Raw genomic sequence first — 22,372 nt, forward strand, 5'->3', positions numbered from 1 at the left:
TCTAGCCAAAGTAAAATGAATTTTGAAAATTCCTTCAAACGATTTTATGAATATTTAAAATAATAATAATAATGTGAGAGAGAATAATTTTTTTTAAAAAAGCTTGCATACCATTGGAAGACATTAGACACTAAAACCACGTTGATGACGTAAATGTGTTTTGAAGATTCCGGAGAGCAGGATCTATAAACACTTTTAAAAGAACGAGATCAGAGACAAGAAATGATAAAAAAATTTGAATGTGAAGACAATATTTGACCCTAAAACCACGTTGATTATAGAGCCCACCAATTATTGTCGTCAACAACAACGAGTGTGAGGATGTTGTGAAACATGTTAACATGCCAACCACGGAATTGTAATGTTATCCTCCTTGGCCAACTATTTATAGACCAGTACTTGCAAATATCTTCATTGTTCGTAGGAGCTATCAATATAATATATAGGGAAATATAAGCGATTAAACAAAACCAGATATCTTCGTTTGTTCGTGGGAGTCTGAGTCTGCAGCAAGTGATATATATTAGCGGATTGTAATCAAGTAAAGGAGCGAATTAGTAAGATGGGTTCAATTACAATAGCTACAACAGTGGGCAGCAATGGAATGAGTTCACCCGACTATGAGATGAATGGCGAAGTGGTGCTGCAGAAAGTGGCTCTCCTCCACTTGACGGACTACGCCGCAACGCTGCCTGACGAGGCATCCGAATTGATGGGGAAGAAAATCTCTCTTCAGCTTGTGAGCACCGACCAAGTGGACCCTGGTAATAATCTATGCATAATAATAATAATAATATAATCTTTAAGCTGCTTTCTCATGGGAAGTGCATTTCTAATATTATAATTAGTATACACATAGAATTGTGTTTGCTTAACTGATGGTAATGGTAAAGAAATGGCGATTAGAAGACGTTTACACACATAAATTTGTATTTGTATGTTGAATTAAATTTCACGAATGGTATATTCATCCCAATTTAATTAATACGATGCGATGCATGTTATCTTGTGTAGAAACGAGATTGGGCAAAACGATGGGGCAGCCTTGTAACTTGAAGTGGAGCCCATGGGACGGACCCATCTCACAAGAGATAAGCTGCGCGGTGGACGTTGAAATGGAACTTGGCACTCCGGTTCCCGGGCGCATTTTTCATAAAAAACATGCACGCCCAAGAGTTCTTTCTGAAATCACTCACCATATCTGTCCCTGGCGACTGCAATGTTCGTTTCCAATGCAACTCGTGGATAACCCTTTCTTCCGTCAACCCGAATGACCGTGTTTTCTTCGCCAATAAGGTCAGTTTTTCCTTATCGCTAACACATATATATAGCAATTGCAAGGTTTTAAATTATTCAGGATTTGGCCAAATAGTAGAAGCGCTAACATGAAGGTGAATGTGAATGTGTGTTTATCATCAGAGCTTTGTTCCGGAGGAAACCCCGGCGGGGCTGAGAAAGTTGAGGGAAATGGATTTGATTGGGGAGCTATAGAAGGATGCAGAGCTGCGGAGGGAAGTGCTGGGTGGATCGCAGGAGCTCCCATATCCCAGGAGATGCCGAACTGATCGTCCGCGCGTTCAAACAGGCATCTGTCTATATACATGTATACTCACTAGTCATTATGTAACTGTGAGCCTGTAATCTTGACACATGTTTTCTTATTGAATCTGTTGCAGCCCCCGAATTCGAGACTCGCACAAGCTTGATCTTCATTCCCCCGGACGAAAGGTTTCCTTATTCTGACTTTTTCGACTTTGGAGCTCACCTCATAGACGCAGTTGCTAACCTCATCGTTCCCACTCTCACTAATCTCTTCGATCACGCATTCGACTCCTTTGATGACGTAAGCAACCTCTACAAACGAGGTCTCAAAACTGCCCACAATTCTCTCAGGACTCTCCGTCAAGATAGCAGCCCACTGCATTTTGTGCAGGGACTCCTCAACAGCATCGAGGATGACATTCCGCTCATTAATTTCACTCGCCCGCAAATTGTCCAAAGTATAAATATATTGGCATTGCTTCATTAATCGATCTACAATCTATTAAGGTTAAACAACAATTGAACCAATCTTTTGCACACCACAGCGGATGAGTGCGCTTGGAGAAGCGACGAGGAATTTGCACGCCAGACACTTGCAGGGCTGAATCCATTGGTGATCAACTGCCTAGAGGTAACCTTGACCCACTTTCTGTAACTCCCCAAAATCTTCACATTTATAACTCTTCTTCTCATGTCTCTTCAATAACATAAACAATGGCCGCTTTAAAATTGAAACAGACATTTCCTCCCACGAGTAGCTTGGATGAAAGGATATCCGGTCCAAATAAGAGCGCCATCGCCGCGCAGCACATAGAAATGAACCTTGAGGGCCTTTCGGTGGATCTGGTCTTTATTTTCTTCAAAAGCTCCCTCTTCCTTAATCTAACTGTTATTGAAATCTAATGTAAAATTAATGTGAAAAATGCAGGCCACTGCTTCTAAAAGGTTATTTATTGTGGACTACTATGATGTTTATATGCCTTAAGTGGAGCGTATAAACAAGATGTCGAAAGATGCCAAGACATATGCAAGCCGCACGCTTTACTTCCTCACCAAAGGAGGGATTCTGAAGCCAGTGGCCATTGAGTTGTGTTTGCCACCAATTGATGATTAGGCGGCCGTAAGAAAGGTTTTCACACCAGGGGAACATGGGACAGAAGAAGGAGCGCTGTGGCAGCTGGCCAAAGCGCATGCTAAAGTCAATGATGCAGGTTACCATCAGCTCGTCAGTCATTGGTAAGTACCATTTTCCGACCTGTATTTTCACTATGCAGTATGCACATTACCATTTTCCCACCGTAATATACCAACAGCCACTTAAACTATATTCTGGAAAAATCGATCAAAGATTATAAGTTGCCTAAAAAATTCTTAAAGATAAACACGTTTTGCTCTCCAATTGTCCGCAAGTTAACAACACATTGTATCACGGAGCCTTTCATTATAGCAACCCACAGACAACTAAGCAAAATGCACCCAGTATACAAATTGTTAATACCTCATTACGTGGATACCATGGACATCAATCAAGCTGCCCGTCAGAGTTTGATAAATGCGTCAGGTATTATTGAACAAGGCTTCACGCCTAGCAGATATTGTATAGAATTGTCATCTAAAGCCTACAAGCAGTGGAAATTCAATGAACAAGGATTAGAGACCGATCTGCTCAAAAGGTAAACAAATGGAATCCATGTGTTTTATTGATATGTCATTTATTCCCATGGTTGAATATTTGTAGGAATACTTGGCACCTTTTATGGGATCGTGAATGTATGAATTGATCAAAAAAATATCTTTCTTGAAGGGGGAGAATGAAAACTGGAATAAAATCTGAAAACTGGAATAAAATCTGTCATTTTTCAAATATTATGGTGTAAAAAGCTAGTATAAAATGAATGCTAAAATTTAGAGAAGATTCATGGAAGTTCAGCGAATCAAGGGAGATAGAAATAAAATATTATTTTAAATTTTGAGCATACATTTTACATGCATTAAATTGTACCTTCTAGTTGTTTAATAAAAGTGATGATTTAAAACTTTAATGAATCAATTAAACAAAGAAAAATATATTTTGACACAAGATAAAAAATGCAACATATTCATTATTTTGATCCTAAGGTTCTTATCAAGACATTTAGTATACATTTCATTGTTTAGAACATTTTCATAGACCATAACAAGCCTTATGTCATGTCTCCTAATCATGATAGAGAAATTAAAGAATTATAATATAAAATAATATATTTTGTCATAATAATAATACGTTACTCATAGCAATATAGTAATATTGAATGAAATAATAATACTATATTATCTATTAATAATAATATATGATAATTGTACATATAAATATTATATAGGATCATAAATTTAATATGTCATAATATCAAATGCAACATCGAAATAAGAAATAGTCTTATATAAATATATAAATAAATTATATACAAATCATTATCATATAATATGATATTACCTTATAATTGTAATATTTAATAGAGAAATAAATTGTATATGATATGATTCACATATATAATAATATTTTAATATTAAAGTATAAATATAAATAAATGATAAATATAACAAAACTAATTTGAATAGACACATCCCCTCTTACAATGAAATATATAAATGAATACAAACGCAAAGGAGAGAAATCATTGATTGTTTACGAAATAAAGTGGTAAATATTTAAAAGATTGGGAAGAGGGATATTATAGTGGTATCAGAGCATGATCCTGCCATCTTAACAAATTCAATATTTGTTCTGTTAATTATTGTTAATTGGACGATGTTATTTTTGACCCAAAAATAGCAGTAGTATTTATGGGTAGCTTGGATAGCTGTTCGTCCTTATCTATGTATAGCAGCATTAGTTATTACGCTGAGAGGCGTTCTATACAATGGTAGCACAAATGCCCAGCACGGGAATATGCCAAGATTCCTGTCAACAAAAAAGAATTGGGAGCATTTACAAACTTCCAAATTAAATATTAAAAAAGAATTCCCGAAATAGTAGCTGGGCGAAATAATAGGAAGCCAAATGGAGGCCGAAATAATAGGCTCGAAAAAGTAGGGCCCGAAAAAGTAGGACCCGAAAAAATAGGGCCTGAAAAAATAGGGGCGAAATAATTTCAATATGGTTTTTATTTTGTTAAATATAATTTTGCATGCACATTCATGCTTTTTTTTTTGCGGGGAGTGGGGGAATTTGAAACAAATTCGTGGAATGTGAAGAGACGTCTGTTGGGGGATATGAGGAGCCTCTCAGAAGTTATAAAACCAAGGCTCCTCATTTCATTTTCATTTTATGTTTTTGCAGGAAGAAAGAGGTGGAGGTTATTGTAGGATTAGATTGGAGTTTTTGAATAGGAGTAAATTGAAGTTTTGGAGTAACATTTTTGCAGGTGAGATTTCTATTTTTTATTTACATTTTCATTTAGATTTAGATGTAGAAGTAAATTGAAATTCAAAATTAGTTATAATATTCTACTTTGACTTATATTTCAATTTTAATTAATTTCATTTAGATTTAGAATTCTGTTCATATGACCGAAATTGAGGCCACTGGAGGACCTGTGCAGAGTTTTTCGTGGAGATAAGCATGTGGGTACTGAATCAAGGCACATTAGGCCTCTTGGAGATGTAATTGCGGTGACTTCCATGGCTTTTTGACTCGAATAGGGCAATCTAAACAATCTCAGATCTGAAATTCTTTTTTTCCTTTTCAGCTGAAGACAGAACAAAGATTGCTTGCAAGAAATTTTGCAGAGTTTAAGATTTGATTGCTTGTGGCCGACTATTCTTGGTAACTGATATTTCTATTGTATATTCCCGTGCCCAGCATGGAAAGTTTTAATCTATACAATTTATTTTGTGCATTTAGTGCACAAACTAAAGAATGCATATGCAATGAATTTTTTTATCAATCTTTATGATAGCTTTTTTTTTAAAATAGAAAAAAGAAATTATTCTTTTATGTATGTAGAAAAAAATTAGAAAGATTTTATGTATGTAGAAAATTAAAAGAATTCTATATAGATCTAGATTTATTGAAAAGAATTCTATTTACATCTAGATATTTTGATTGAAATAACCATAATGTAAAAACAAAATATAAAATAGAAATGTTAATATATGTATGTAGAAAAAATTAGAAAGATTGCATGCATCTAAAAAAATTCTATTTACATCTAGATTTTTTTAGAATGGAAAAAAATGGATAATAGAAATATCAGTTGCATGTTTGTAGAAATAAATTAGAAAAACATGTATCTAGAAATTAAAAAGATTCTATATGTGTCTAATTTTTAGATTTTACTTTATTCTAAACTAATTATTGATGGATATATATTTTAAAAATATTTATATAATTTAAAGTTTAGATTTTAATTAATTTGTATGCAAATAGGAAAAAGAATAAATATTTTATATATATGTAGATTAATTTCTATTTTTAATGTAAAAAAAAAATATAAAATAGAAATGTTAATATATGTATGTAGGAAAAATTAGAAGGATTGCATGCATCTAAAAAAATTCTATTTACATCTAGATTTTTTTAGAATGGAAAAAAATTGGATAATAGAAATATCAGTTGCATGTTTGTAGAAATAAATTAGAAAAACGTGTATCTAGAAATTAAAAAGATTCTATATGTGTCTAAGTTTTAGATTTTACTTTATTCTAAACTAATTATTGATGGATATATATTCTAAAAATATTTATGTAGTTTAAAGTTTAGATTTTAATTAATTTGTATGCAAATAGGAAAAAGAATAAATATTTTATATATATGTAGATTAATTTCTATTTTTTAAATTTACAAGTAAATGAGTACTTTATTCATTTAAAGTAAACAAGATTTTAAGTAATATATTTTTATTTTAGAAATATATTAATCATAATGTTCATTTATTATTACTTATTTAATATACTTACTCTCAAATCTAAGACAATAGAAATGATATTTTATTAACTTTGAAATAGGGAAGTGTTAAGCAAGTTCGTTTACAAAAATACCAAAAATATATTTGGTCTTTGATCAAATTGGAGTTAATATTAGAAATATAAATATGATCATTAACAATAAAGCTAAATTCGGTTCAAAACAATAATGTTATTTAAATTTAAATAATTTTTTTTGAAAAGAATTCTATTTACATCTACATATTTTGATTGAAATAACCATAATGTAAAAACAAAATATAAAATAGAAATGTTAATATATGTATGTAGAAAAAATTAGAAAGATTGCATGCATCTAAAAAAATTCTATTTACATCTAGATTTTTTTAGAATGGAAAAAAATGGATAATAGAAATATAAGTTGCATGTTTTTAGAAATAAATTAGAAAAACATGTATATAGAAATTAAAAAGATTCTATATGTGTCTAATTTTTAGATTTTACTTTATTCTAAACTATTTATTGATGGATATATATTTTAAAAATATTTATGTAGTTTAAAGTTTAGATTTTAATTAATTTGTATGCAAATAGGAAAAAGAATAAATATTATATATATATGTAGATTAATTTCTATTTTTAAAATTTACAAGTAAATGAGTACTTTATTCATTTAAAGTAAACAAGTTTTTAAGTAATATATTTCTATTTTAGAAATATATTAATCATAATGTTCATTTATTATTACTTATTTAATATACTTACTCTCAAATCTAAGACAATAGAAATGATATTTTATTAACTTTAAAATAGGGAAGTGTTAAGCAAGTTATAAAACCAAGGCTCCTCATTTCATTTTCATTTTATGTTTTTGCGGGAAGAAAGAGGTGGAGGTTATTGTAGGATTATATTGGAGTTTTTGAATAGGAGTAAATTGAAGTTTTGGAGTAACATTTTTGCAGGTGAGATTTCTATTTTTTATTTACATTTTCATTTAGATTTAGATGTAGAAGTAAATTGAAATTCAAAATTAGTTATAATATTCTACTTTGACTTATATTTCAATTTTAATTAATTTCATTTAGATTTAGAATTCTGTTCATATGACCGAAATTGAGGCCACTGGAGGACCTGTGCAGAGTTTTTCGTGGAGATAAGCATGTGGGTACTGAATCAAGGCACATTAGGCCTCTTGGAGATGTAATTGCGGTGACTTCCATGGCTTTTTGAATCGAATAGGGCAATCTAAACAATCTCAGATCTGAAATTCTTTTTTTTCTTTTCAGCCGAAGACAGAACAAAGATTGCTTGCAAGAAATTTTGCAGAGTTTAAGATTTGATTGCTTGTGGCCGACTATTCTTGGTAACTGATATTTCTATTGTATATTCCCGTGCCCAGCACGGAAAGTTTTAATCTATACAATTTATTTTGTGCATTTAGTGCACAAACTAAAGAATGCATATGCAATCAATTTTTTTATCAATCTTTATGATAGCTCTTTTTTTTAAATAGAAAATAGAAATTATTCTTTTATGTATGTAGAAAAAAATTAGAAAGATTTTATGTATGTAGAAAATTAAAAGAATTCTATATACATCTAGATTTATTGAAAAGAATTCTATTTACATCTACATATTTTGATTGAAATAACCATAATGTAAAAACAAAATATAAAATAGAAATGTTAATATATGTATGTAGAAAAAATTAGAAAGATTGCATGCATCTAAAAAAATTCTATTTACATCTAGATTTTTTTAGAATGGAAAAAAATGGATAATAGAAATATCAGTTGCATGTTTGTAGAAATAAATTAGAAAAACATGTATCTAGAAATTTAAAAGATTCTATATGCGTCTAATTTTTAGATTTTACTTTATTCTAAACTAATTATTGATGGATATATATTTTAAAAATATTTATGTAGTTTAAATTTTAGATTTTAATTAATTTGTATGCAAATAGGAAAAAGAATAAATATTTTATATATATGTAGATTAATTTCTATTTTTAATGAAAAAACAAAATATAAAATAGAAATGTTAATATATGTATGTAGAAAAAATTAGAAGGATTGCATCCATCTAAAAAAATTCTATTTACATCTAGATTTTTTGAGAATGGAAAAAAATTGGATAATAGAAATATCAGTTGCATGTCTGTAGAAATAAATTAGAAAAACGTGTATCTAGAAATTAAAAAGATTCTATATGTGTCTAATTCTTAGATTTTACTTTATTCTAAAATAATTATTGATGGATATATATTTTAAAAATATTTATGTAGTTTAAAGTTTAGATTTTAATTAATTTGTATGCAAATAGGAAAAAGAATAAATATTTTATATATATGTAGATTAATTTCTATTTTTAAAATTTACAAGTAAATGAGTACTTTATTCATTTAAAGTAAACAAGTTTTTAAGTAATATATTTTTATTTTAGAAATATATTAATCATAATGTTCATTTATTATTACTTATTTAATATACTTACTCTCAAATCTAAGACAATAGAAATGATATTTTATTAACTTTGAAATAGGGAAGTGTTAAGCAAGTTCGTTTACAAAAATACCAAAAATATATTTGGTCTTTGATCAAATTGGAGTTAATATTAGAAATATAAATATGATCATTAACAATTAAGCTAAATTCGGTTCAAAACAATAATGTTATTTAAATTTAAATAAATTTTTTTGAAAAGAATTCTATTTACATCTACATATTTTGATTGAAATAACCATAATGTAAAAACAAAATATAAAATAGAAATGTTAATATATGTATGTAGAAAAAATTAGAAAGATTGCATGCATCTAAAAAAATTCTATTTACATCTAGATTTTTTTAGAATGGAAAAAAATGGATAATAGAAATATCAGTTGCATGTTTGTAGAAATAAATTAGAAAAACATGTATATAGAAATTAAAAAGATTATATATGTGTCTAATTTTTAGATTTTACTCTATTCTAAACTATTTATTGATGGATATATATTTTAAAAATATTTATGTAGTTTAAAGTTTAGATTTTAATTAATTTGTATGCAAATAGGAAAAAGAATAAATATTTTATATATATGTAGATTAATTTCTATTTTTAAAATTTACAAGTAAATGAGTACTTTATTCATTTAAAGTAAACAAGTTTTTAAGTAATATATTTCTATTTTAGAAATATATTAATCATAATGTTCATTTATTATTACTTATTTAATATACTTACTCTCAAATCTAAGACAATAGAAATGATATTTTATTAACTTTAAAATAGGGAAGTGTTAAGCAAGTTCGTTTACAAAAATACCAAAAATATATTTGGTCTTTGATCAAATTGGAGTTAATATTAGAAATATAAATATGATCATTAACAATTAAGCTAAATTCAATTCAAAACAATAATATTATTTAAATTTAAATAAAATAAGCCATGTTTACTTTGAAACATCAAACAACTAATTAACTAATACAATAATTATAATAAATGAATCTATTATGACATAGAAAAATATTTTCGAAGTATAATTTCTTTGTTTTTGAATCAATATGAGTTTTTTTTTCTACTTGAAAAGATAAACCATCCTAATTGTCATCCTTAGTTAACCCTAACAACAACCCCTACCTTAGCCCTAGCCCCAACAATGATGTACAATATAACTATAATCCAACATTAAACTATAATTATAGCACTAAAACATATCCCTATTGATATAACGAAAATCTCAGTCCAAACCATAATCTAAACCAAAAACCTACACACTAATATTGGTTATAGTCCTAACTCTAAAATCTAACCCTTAACCATAATGTAAAAAAAAACTCCAAAATATTGATCAAAATCCTAAACCTACCTATATGGATAACCATGATATTAAACTCTAAATCCAGTCCCAAGGTCCTAACCATGGTGTAAACCTATAACCGAACTCTTAAAAATTTTACTAATCCCTGATCCTAATCAAATTCCCAACTTTAAACTTGAACCATAAACCATAGTTGTAACCATAATCATAAACTTAAACAAAACCCTAACCCTAAAGGTACAATCATAAAATTAATCATAGCTTAGACCCTAATCCTAGCACAAACCGCAATCATGACCAAATATAAATCTTCACCTTACCCCTAATCATAATTTCAATGTTAACCCTAACATTAGTTTCAATCCTACCATGATATGAACCCTAATATAGATTTCACCTTGATCCTCACCCTAATCTTAAGTCTAATTAAACCCTGACTAAAACCTAATCTAAATGATATATCTAACTATAATCCTAACTGTAATTATCATACAACCCAATGCTAACCCTCATGTATATTTAATCCCTAATCTTAACTCTAAATATTCTATAAACTCTAGAATTGACCTTGATTCTAACCATAACCCTAAAATCTAAATTGTAACCATAGCACGAAAGGTGGGGACCCCCGCTACATGGCACAATTCTGGGTCTTGGAGCCTTGCGAAAGCACTACAGAGTGAGGAAATGTCATAAAGGTGACATGTAGTAGCATGATGCAATTTTGGGCTTTAGAGCATTGCAGAAACAATGCAGCTTAAGGAGGCGCTAGAATGGAGACTCATGGAAAGAAGAGGAAAGACATTCATCTCGCTGGCAAAAAACTATGAAAAGAGATAACATGATGTCTTAACCTCCCACAAAAAATGCAAGGTTGATCCCAAGGGGGAATTTGGTTTCCCCAAAAATGAATGATGGTCATCGATGAAGGTCTTCCTCTCGAAATAGACGGCATAGATGCATCGTGAATCCTCACCAATGAAGGATTAAGTCGCAACCGTTGATGTAGATTCCCCCCTCAAAAAGGATGACTGAGATGCAACGAGGAAACTCCTCCCAATGAAGGATTAAGTCACATTCCTCGATCAAGATTGGCTTTATTTCCAATGGATGACTAAGATGTAGTGAAGAGATTCCTCCCAACAAACGAAGCAGATAGCACAAAAGATGTGAACCCCCTCCATGTGGCACAATTTTGGGTCTTAAAGACTCATGAAAGCATTGTGGAGTGAGGAAATGTTGGAAAGGCAATGCGTGGAAGCATGATGCAATTTTGGGCTTCAGAGAATTGAAGAAACAATGTAGCATGACGATGCATCAGAATGGAGATGCATGGCAACATCTTGTGCAATTCTAGGCTTTAGAGTGTTTCAAAGACACTAGCATATAAAGAAACGTTAGAATGGGAATGCATGGCAACATCTTGCACTTTTGGGAAGATGGGAAGATAGCTCGCAAAGAAATAAGAGTTATCGAATCTCGCAGCATGAATCAACCCAACCAAGAAAAAATGATCCAGCGTGGTCAATGAAGAATCCGAGCCAACACAAAATGTTAGCCGCCAACTTTAGCGATGTTAACCCTCTGCAAAGAACCTATCCCATTTAAGGTCTCTCAGATCAGACATCAGTGATGGGTTGAATAGGGGGAAAAAATAGCACACAATGCCCTCCTAAATGAAATTCTAAATGTAACACTAATAACCACAATCCTACTTCTTTCCCTAACCTTATCCATGAGCATGGGAATATACATATTATTATATAGGGAACCTTATATAATAATAAATATAATCTAAAATCCCAACCCTTACTCCCCTCCTAACTATAACTGTGACCATAAGAAAAATTCTAAATATAACCCTTCCTCTAACTCTAACCCTAACTATAATTGTAACCCTATCCCTACCACTAACTGTAACCCTGAATCTAACTCTACCATAATTGGACTTTAACCCTAACTATAACTATAACCCTAAACCTAACTCTAACCTTAACCGTAACTATAACCGTAACCCAAAACCTAACCCTAATCGTAGCTAGGATTCTAATACTCTATCTACCCCTAACTCAAACTATAGCCCTAACTATACCTCAAACTCTAACCGTAACTCATATTCTAACCCTAAACCTAACCCTAACCTTGACCTTAACCCTAACCCTAACCCTAAGCCTAACCCTTTGTCTACCCCTATCTCTAACCCTAACCCTAACCCTAACCCTACCCCTAACTCTAACCCTAAATCAAACTCTTTCTGTAAATCTAACTCTACCATAATTAGACTCTAACCCTAACCCTAACTTTAATCCTGACCGAAACCCTAACCCTAACCCTAACTCTAACCTTAACCCTGACTCAATCCCCTTACCCTAACGTTAACATCGATATAACTCTCTCTATATATAACCCTAACTCTAAATATAAACCTAACCCTAACCCTAACCCTAACCCTAAATCTAAATCTAACCCTAACTGTAAGCGTAACCCTACCCCTACCCATAACTCTAATTGTAAATCTAACTCTACCATAATTGGATTTTAATTTTAACCCTAACCCTAACTCTAACCCTAACCTTGACTCAAAACTCTAACCCTAACCCTAACTCTAACATTAACCCAACTGTAAAATTAACTCTATTGGTAACTCAAACCCTAAAACTAACCCTAATTCTAACCCTAACTCTAACTCTAGCTCTAGCTCTAACCCTAACTCTAACCATAACTCAAACTCAAACCCTAAACCTAACCCTAATCCTAACCCAAATTATAATGCTCTGTCTACCCCTAACTCAAACTATAACCCTAACCCTAACTCAAACTCTAACCCTAACTCATACTCTAACCCTAAACCTGACCCTAGCCCTAACCCTAACCTAGACCCTAACCCTAACCCTAACCCTATCTATAACCCTAATCCTAACCCTAACTCTAATCCTAATCTTAACTCTAATTCTAATCCTATCTATAACCCTAATCCTAACCCTAACTCTCACCATAAATCTAACTCTACCATAATTAGAATCTAACCCTAACCCTAACCTTAACCCTAGCTCAAACCCTTACCCTAACTTTGTCCCTAACCATATATCTCCGTATGACTATAACATTTTACATTACAATATCCCAAAAATAAAATATATATTTTTATCTAAATTAAACTCCTTATATTAAATTTAAAATAATATTTGACTCAAACCTTAACCGTAACCCTAACCTTAACCATGAGCATTACGCTAACCCTAACCTTAACCATAAACATAACTCTACACCTAACTCTAACCCTAATTCTAACTCTACCATAATTGGATTCTAATCCTATCCCTAACCCTAACTATAAGCATAACTCTAACCCTAGCCTTAACCATGAGCATAACTCTAATGTTAGCCTTACTATAACCCTAACACTAACCCTAATCATAACCATAACCATAACTCTAACCCTAACCTTAACCATGACCATAACATTAACCCTAACCTTAACCATAAACATAACTCTAATCTAAACCATAACCATAACTCTAACAATAACCATAACCATAACTCTATCCCTTACCTTAACCATAGCTCAAACCCTAACCCTAACTCAAACCCTAACTCTAATGCTAACCCTAACCCTAATTCTATCCCTAAGGTTAACATTAACTATAATGGTAACTTTGTCCCTAACCATATATCTATGTATGACTATAACATTTTACATTACAATATCCCAAAAATAAAAAAATATATTTTTAATCTATATTAAACTCCTTATATTAAATTTTTAAAAATATTTTGAAGCATAATTTTATACTAACTTCATACAACTCTAATTAAAAATTAATTAACAATTTTATAGTAACCTTATCAAAATAAAAAATAAAAAGTAAATATTTTTCCTATTGCGCCGCGACTGCCACTAGCTATATATACCTCTATATATATTACGCCGAGAGTAATCGTTCTCGAGGCGCCTATTTTTATTTTCATTAATTCCAACTTCGATTAAAATAACTTTGGGATTAAATAAAAATAGGCGCCTTGAGAACGATTACTCTCGGCGTAATATATATAGAGGTATATATAGCTAGTTTAAAACCTTAGTGCCGATGGTTTGTCACGTTATTATCAAGACAAGATAATTGATTGGAAAAGTTTTCCAATGTTTGTTTACAAGAAATTCAACTATATTTTTTTATTTCACATCAAATGACCAAACCATTATGACATACATTTCTAATGTTGAACACGTGATATCTTTCTAGCCAAAGTAAAATGAATTTTGAAAATTCCGTCAAACGATTTTATGAATATTTAAAATAATAATAATAATGAGAGAGAGAATAATTTTTTTTTAAAAAGCTTGCATACCATTGGAAGACATTAGACACTAAAACCACGTTGATGACGTAAATGTGTTTTGAAGATTCCGGAGAGCGCGATCTATAAACACTTTTAAAAGAACGAGATCAGAGACAAGAAATGATAAAAAAATTTGAATGTGAAGACAATATTTGACCCTAAAACCACGTTGATTATAGAGCCCACCAATTATTGTCGTCAACAACAACGAGTGTGAGGATGTTGTGAAACACATTAACATGCCAACCACGGAATTGTAATGTTATCCTCCTTGGCCAGCTATTTATAGAGCAGTACTTGCAAATATCTTCATTGTTCGTAGGAGCTATCAATATAATATATAGGGAAATATAAGCGATTAAGCAAAACCAGATATCTTCGTTTGTTCGTAGGAGTCTGAGTCTGCAGCAAGTGATATATATTAGCGGATTGTAATCGAGTGAAGGAGCGAATTAGTAAGATGGGTTCAATTACAACAGCTACAACAGTGGGCAGCAATGGAATGAGTTCACCCGACTATGAGATGAATGGCGAAGTGGTGCTGCAGAAAGTGGCTCTCCTCCACTTGACGGACTATGCCGCAACGCTGCCTGACGAGGCATCCGAATTGATGGGGAAGAAAATCTCTCTTCAGCTTGTGAGCACCGACCAAGTGGACCCCGGTAATAATCTATGCATAATAATAATAATAATATAAGCTTTAAGCTGCTTTCTCATGGGAAGTGCATTTCTAATATTATAATTAGTATACACATAGAATTGTGTTTGCTTAACTGATGGTAATGGTAAAGAAATGGCGATTAGAAGACGTTTACACACATAAATTTGTATTTGTATGTTGAATTAAATTTGACGAATGGTATATTCATCCCAATTTAATTAATACGACGCGATGCATGTTAGCTTGTGTAGAAACGAGATTGGGCAAAACGATGGGGCAGCCTTGTCACTTGAAGTGGAGCCCATGGGACGGACCCATCTCACAAGAGATAAGCTGCGCGGTGGACGTTGAAATGGAACTTGGCACTCCGGTTCTCGGGCGCATTTATCATAAAAAACATGCACGCCCAAGAGTTCTTTCTGAAATCACTCACCATATCTGTCCCTGGCGACTGCAATGTTCGTTTCCAATGCAACTCGTGGATAACCCTTTCTTCCGTCAACCCGAATGACCGTGTTTTCTTCGCCAATAAGGTCAGTTTTTCCTTATCGCTAACACATATATATAGCAATTGCAAGGTTTTAAATTATTCAGGATTTGACCAAATAGTAGAAGCGCTAACATGAAGGTGAATGTAAATGTGTGTTTATCATCAGAGCTTTGTTCCGGAGGAAACCCCAGCGGGGCTGAGAAAGTTGAGGGAGATGGATTTGATTGGGGAGCCAGAGAAGGATGCAGAGCTGCGGAGGGAAGTGCTGGGTGGATCGCAGGAGCTCCCATATCCCAGGAGATGCCGAACTGATCGTCCGTGCATTCAAATAGGCATGTGTCTATATACATGTATACTCACTAGTCATTATGTAACTGTGAGCCTGTAATCTTGACACATGTTTTCTTATTGAATCTGTTGCAGCCCCCGAATTCGAGACTCGCACAAGCTTGATCTTCATTCCCCCGGACGAAAGGTTTCCTTATTTTGACTTTTCTGACTTTGGAGCTCACCTCATAGACGCAGTTGCTGACCTCATCGTTCCCACTCTCACTAATCTCTTCGATCACGGATTCGACTCCTTTGATGACGTAAGCGACCTCTACAAACGAGGTCTCAAAACTGCCCACAATTCTCTCAGGACTCTCCGTCAGGATAGTAGCCCACTGCATTTTGTGCAGGGACTCCTCGACAGCATCGAGGATGACATTCCGCTCATTAATTTCACTCGCCCGCAAATTGTCCAAAGTATAAATATATTGGCATTGCTTCATTAATCGATCAAAGGTTAAACAACAATTGAACCAATCTTTTGCACACCACAGCGGATGAGTGCGCTTGGAGAAGCGACGAGGAATTTGCACGCCAGACACTTGCAGGGTTGAATCCATTGGTGATCAACTGCCTAGAGGTAACCTTGACCCACTTTCTGTAACTCCCCAAAATCTTCACATTTATAACTCTTCTTCTCGTGTCTCTTCAATAACATAAACAATGGCCGCTTTAAAATTGAAATAGACATTTCCTCCCACGAGTAGCTTGGATGAAAGGATATACGGTCCAAATAAGAGCGCCATCGCCGCGCAGCACATAGAAATGAACCTTGAGGGCCTTTCGGTGGATCTGGTCTTTATTTTCTTCAAAAGCTCCCTCTTCCTTAATCTAACTGTTATTGAAATCTAATGTAAAATTAATGTGGAAAATGCAGGCCACTGCTTCTAAAAGGTTATTTATTGTGGACTACTATGATGTTTATATGCCTTAAGTGGAGCGTATAAACAAGATGTCGAAATATGCCAAGACATATGCAAGCCGCACGCTTTACTTCCTCACCAAAGGAGGGATTCTGAAGCCAGTGGCCATTGTGTTGTGTTTGCCACCAATTGATGATCAGGCGGCCGTAAGAAAGGTTTTCACACCAGGGGAACATGGGACAGAAGAAGGAGCGCTGTGGCAGCTGGCCAAAGCGCATGCTAAAGTCAATGATGCAGGTTACCATCAGCTCGTCAGTCATTGGTAAGTACCATTTTCCGACCTGTATTTTCACTATGCAGTATGCACATTACCATTTTACCACCGTAATATACCAACAACCACTTAAACTATATTCTGGCAAAATCGATCAAAGATTATAAGTTGCCTAAAAACTTCTTAAAGATAAACACGTTTTGCTCTCCAATTGTCCGCAAGTTAACAACACATTGTATCACGGAGCCTTTCATTATAGCAACCCACAGACAACTAAGCAAAATGCACCCAGTATACAAATTGTTAATACCTCATTACGTGGATACCATGGACATCAATCAAGCTGCCCGTCAGAGTTTGATAAATGCGTCAGGTATTATTGAACAAGGCTTCACGCCTAGCAGATATTGTATAGAATTGTCATCTAAAGCCTACAAGCAGTGGAAATTCAATGAACAAGGATTAGAGACCGATCTGCTCAAAAGGTAACTTATTTAATAGCTCGACTGCTGCATTACCTATGCTGGTTCATAACATTTATTCGTAATATGGTGAAATGTTGCTAAAAAGCTGATTACTGTCCTTTTACATCCATTTCATTTTTCCAATCCAGTTAACAGAGATACCGAAAATTTGACCCGTTACTTCACAATGTACTGTGCAGGGGAATGGCAGTCCGTGATTCAAAGGCACCGAATGGTTTGAAGCTTGTGATCAAGGACTACCCATATGCTGTTGACCTTGTATAGAAATATGGTTTGCCGTGAAACAGTGGGTTTCAGACTACCTGTCCCTCTACTACAAGGATGATGCCTCCATTAGAAATAACAAGGAATTGCAGGCTTGGTGGGATGAGATAGTAAATGTCGGCCACGGAGAACTCAGGGACGATCCAAGCAGATGGTACAAGATGGATTCTTTGGTTGAAGCAGTTCAAATAGTGACGACTATAATCTGGACTGGATCTGCTCACCATGCTGCAGTCAACTTTGGGCAGTACTCGTACGGGGGATACATGCCCAATCTACCTACCATGAGTAGACGCTTGATTCCAGAAAAGGGAACACCTGAGTATGATGAACTTGTTAAGGATCCAGAGGAATTCTTCCTCAAGACCGTCTCCGCTCCCACGCAAGCAACCCTTGTGATGGTTGTTCTGAAAATTTTGTCAAAGCATGCGAAAAATGAGTTGTATGTGGGACAGTTGCAGGGCTCCACCATGGATAGAGTAGATGATCTCCGTATTCAAGAGAGATTTACAAAATTTTCAGAGAACATGACAAAGATTGAGAATATTATAATTGACAGGAATAACAAGTGTCATGTTTACAAGAACAGGACCGGACCTGCAAAAGTCCCTTACACACTGCTATACCCCAACACTACTGATCTATCAAAATCAGGTGGTCTCACAGGCCGTGGCGTGCCCAATAGCATATCTATTTAATGGCATCTTCGCACAGACAAGAAATTCCAAACCTTCACTCGAAGCACTTCCATTCACAATACGGCTGCAACTCAAAATTATCATCCGTCACACATGACAATTGAGCACCATTGTTTTCTTTTGTTTTGAATTTTGAGCAGAGATTTTACACACATTAAATTGTACCTTCTAGTCGTTCTTCAATGTACCAATAAAGATTTATTAATTTATGTTCTTCCCATAAGAAATGTGGTTCTTCTCTTCAATTTAATGTTTAATAAAAGTGAAGATTTATAACTTCTACGAATCAATTAAACAAAGAAATTTTTTTATTAAAATAAGGTCGAAAATGTAATATATTACCTTCATAAAAAACAATTATGCTTTAATTAGATGCTTCTTAAATTGCTTTAAGAGAAATTATTCCATGTATTTTCGAATGAAGTATTTATCTTAATCTATCTATTAGAAGAATCATTAAATTGTAAACAAATGGAATCCATGTGTTTTATTGATATGTCATTTATTCCCATGGTTGAATATTTGTAGGAATACTTGGCACCTTTTATGGGATCGTGAATGTATGAATTGATCAAAAAAATATCTTTCTTGAAGGGGGAGAATGAAAACTGGAATAAAATCTGAAAACTGGAATAAAATCTGTCATTTTTCAAATATTATGGTGTAAAAAGCTAGTATAAAATGAATGCTAAAATTTAGAGAAGATTCAAGGAAGTTCAGCGAATCAAGGGAGATAGAAATAAAATATTATTATAAATTTTGAGCATACATTTTACATGCATTAAATTGTACCTTCAAGTTGTTTAATAAAAGTGATGATTTAAAACTTTAATGAATCAATTAAACAAAGAAAAATATATTTTGACACAAGATAAAAAATGCAACATATTCATTATTTTGATCCTAAGGTTCTTATCAAGACATTTAGTATACATTTCATTGTTTAGAACATTTTCGTAGACCATAACAAGCCTTATGTCATGTCTCCTAATCATGATAGAGAAATTAAAGAATTATAATATAAAATAATATATTTTGTCATAATAATAATACGTTACTCATATCAATATAGTAATATTGAATGAAATAATAATACTATATTATCTATTAATAATAATATATGATAATTGTACATATAAATATTATATAAGATCATAAATTTAATATGTCATAATATCAAATGCAACATCGAAATAAGAAATAGTCTTATATAAAAATATAAATAAATTATATACAAATCATTATCATATAATATGATATTACCTTATAATTGTAATATTTAATAGAGAAATAAATTGTATATGATATGATTCACATATATAATAATATTTTAATATTAAAGTATAAATATAAATAAATGATAAATATAACAAAACTAATTTGAATAGACACATCCCCTCTTACAATGAAATAAATAAATGAATACAAACACAAAGGAGAGAAATCATTGATTGTTTACGAAATAAAGTGGTAAATATTTAAAAGATTGGGAAGAGGGATATTATAGTGGTATCAGAGCATGATCCTGCCATCTTAACAAATTCAATATTTGTTCTGTTAATTATTGTTAATTGGACAATGTTATTTTTGACCCAAAAATAGCAGTAGTATTTATGGGTAGCTTGGATAGCTGTTCGTCCTTTCTATGTATAGCAGCATTAGTTATTACGCCGAGAGGCGTTCTATACAATGGCAGCACAAATGCCCAACACGGGAATATGCCAAGATTCCTGTAAACAAAAAAGAATTGGGAGCATTTACAAACTTCCAAATTAAATATTAAAAAAGAATTCCCGAAATAGTAGCTGGCCGAAATAATAGGAAGCCAAATGGAGGCCGAAATAATAGGCTCGAAAAAGTAGGGCCCGAAAAAGTAGGACCTGAAAAAATAGGGCCCGAAAAAATAGGGGCGAAATATTTTCAATATGGTTTTTTTTTTGTTAAATATAATTTTGCATGCACATTCATGCTTTTTTTTTGCGGGGAGTGGGGGAATTTGAAACAAATTCATGGAATGTGAAGAGACGTCTGTTGGGGGATATGAGGAGCCTCTCAGAAGTTATAAAACCAAGGCTCCTCATTTCATTTTCATTTTATGTTTTTGCAGGAAGAAAGAGGTGGAGGTTATTGTAGGATTAGATTGGAGTTTTTGAATAGGAGTAAATTGAAGTTTTGGAGTAACATTTTTGCAGGTGAGATTTCTATTTTTTATTTACATTTTCATTTAGATTTAGATGTAGAAGTAAATTGAAATTCAAAATTAGTTATAATATTCTAATTTGACTTATATTTCAATTTTAATTAATTTCATTTAGATTTAGAATTCTGTTCATATGACCGAAATTGAGGCCACTGGAGGACCTGTGCAGAGTTTTTCGTGGAGATAAGCATGTGGGTACTGAATCAAGGCACATTAGGCCTCTTGGAGATGTAATTGCAGTGACTTCCATGGCTTTTTGAATCGAATAGGGCAATCTAAACAATCTCAGATCTGAAATTCTTTTTTTCCTTTTCAGCCGAAGACAGAACAAAGATTGCTTGCAAGAAATTTTGCAGAGTTTAAGATTTGATTGCTTGTGGCCGACTATTCTTGGTAACTGATATTTCTATTGTATATTCCCGTGCCCAGCACGGAAAGTTTTAATCTATACAATTTATTTTGTGCATTTAGTGCACAAACTAAAGAATGCATATGCAATCAATTTTTTTATCAATCTTTATGATAGCTCTTTTTTTTAAATAGAAAATAGAAATTATTCTTTTATGTATGTAGAAAAAAATTAGAAAGATTTTATGTATGTAGAAAATTAAAAGAATTCTATATACATCTAGATTTATTGAAAAGAATTCTATTTACATCTACATATTTTGATTGAAATAACCATAATGTAAAAACAAAATATAAAATAGAAATGTTAATATATGTATGTAGAAAAAATTAGAAAGATTGCATGCATCTAAAAAAATTCTATTTACATCTAGATTTTTTTAGAATGGAAAAAAATGGATAATAGAAATATCAGTTGCATGTTTGTAGAAATAAATTAGAAAAACATGTATCTAGAAATTAAAAAGATTCTATATGCGTCTAATTTTTAGATTTTACTTTATTCTAAACTAATTATTGATGGATATATATTTTAAAAATATTTATGTAGTTTAAATTTTAGATTTTAATTAATTTGTATGCAAATAGGAAAAAGAATAAACATTTTATATATATGTAGATTAATTTCTATTTTTAATGTAAAAACAAAATATAAAATAGAAATGTTAATATATGTATGTAGAAAAAATTAGAAGGATTGCATCCATCTAAAAAAATTCTATTTACATCTAGATTTTTTTAGAATGGAAAAAAACTGGATAATAGAAATATCAGTTGCATGTTTGTAGAAATAAATTAGAAAAACGTGTATCTAGAAATTAAAAAGATTCTATATGTGTCTAATTCTTAGATTTTACTTTATTCTAAACTAATTATTGATGGATATATATTTTAAAAATATTTATGTAGTTTAAAGTTTAGATTTTAATTAATTTGTATGCAAATAGGAAAAAGAATAAATATTTTATATATATGTAGATTAATTTCTATTTTTAAAATTTACAAGTAAATGAGTACTTTATTCATTTAAAGTAAACAAGTTTTTAAGTAATATATTTTTATTTTAGAAATATATTAATCATAATGTTCATTTATTATTACTTATT

At 32.0% G+C, this 22,372-nt stretch overlaps 2 protein-coding genes and 1 pseudogene across 2 annotated transcripts; all 3 read left to right on the plus strand.

The window, feature by feature from the left end:
* The first annotated feature begins 1,385 nt into the window (after positions 1-1,385).
* LOC149576866 (linoleate 9S-lipoxygenase A-like) lies at positions 1,386-2,527 on the plus strand. The gene is made up of 5 exons (XM_089795142.1): positions 1,386-1,515; positions 1,677-2,000; positions 2,088-2,173; positions 2,281-2,388; positions 2,471-2,527. Exons 1-5 carry the CDS (start codon positions 1,386-1,388, stop codon positions 2,525-2,527), a joined length of 705 nt encoding a protein of 234 aa, XP_089651268.1.
* A 163-nt stretch (positions 2,528-2,690) lies between these two features.
* On the plus strand, positions 2,691-15,028 carry LOC149576867 (seed linoleate 9S-lipoxygenase-2-like). The gene is made up of 3 exons (XM_089795145.1): positions 2,691-2,778; positions 2,891-3,215; positions 14,986-15,028. The coding sequence occupies exons 1-3, from the start codon at positions 2,691-2,693 to the stop codon at positions 15,026-15,028; spliced, it is 456 nt and encodes a 151-aa protein (XP_089651271.1).
* A 25-nt stretch (positions 15,029-15,053) lies between these two features.
* On the plus strand, positions 15,054-18,658 carry LOC149576868 (linoleate 9S-lipoxygenase-like; annotated as a pseudogene).
* The last annotated feature ends 3,714 nt before the right edge of the window (positions 18,659-22,372 follow it).

This window comes from Cupressus sempervirens, chromosome 1, assembly GCF_028749045.1.
Source record: "Cupressus sempervirens isolate cs-2001-9-10 chromosome 1, ASM2874904v1, whole genome shotgun sequence".
Lineage (NCBI taxonomy): Eukaryota > Viridiplantae > Streptophyta > Pinopsida > Cupressales > Cupressaceae > Cupressus > Cupressus sempervirens.

Bases quoted from the DNA above. Each gene is read 5' to 3' on its own strand.
- LOC149576866 (XM_089795142.1), top strand. From the start codon at position 1,386: ATGAAGGTGAATGTGAATGTGTGTTTATCATCAGAGCTTTGTTCCGGA. The intron at 1,516-1,676 runs GTGCTGGGTGGA...AATCTGTTGCAG, and splicing joins ATGCAGAGCTGCGGAGGGAA to CCCCCGAATTCGAGACTCGC. The intron at 2,001-2,087 runs GTATAAATATAT...TGCACACCACAG, and splicing joins TCGCCCGCAAATTGTCCAAA to CGGATGAGTGCGCTTGGAGA.
- LOC149576867 (XM_089795145.1), top strand. From the start codon at position 2,691: ATGGGACAGAAGAAGGAGCGCTGTGGCAGCTGGCCAAAGCGCATGCTA. The intron at 2,779-2,890 runs GTAAGTACCATT...AATCGATCAAAG, and splicing joins CATCAGCTCGTCAGTCATTG to ATTATAAGTTGCCTAAAAAA. The intron at 3,216-14,985 runs GTAAACAAATGG...GTTTGTTCGTAG, and splicing joins GAGACCGATCTGCTCAAAAG to GAGTCTGAGTCTGCAGCAAG.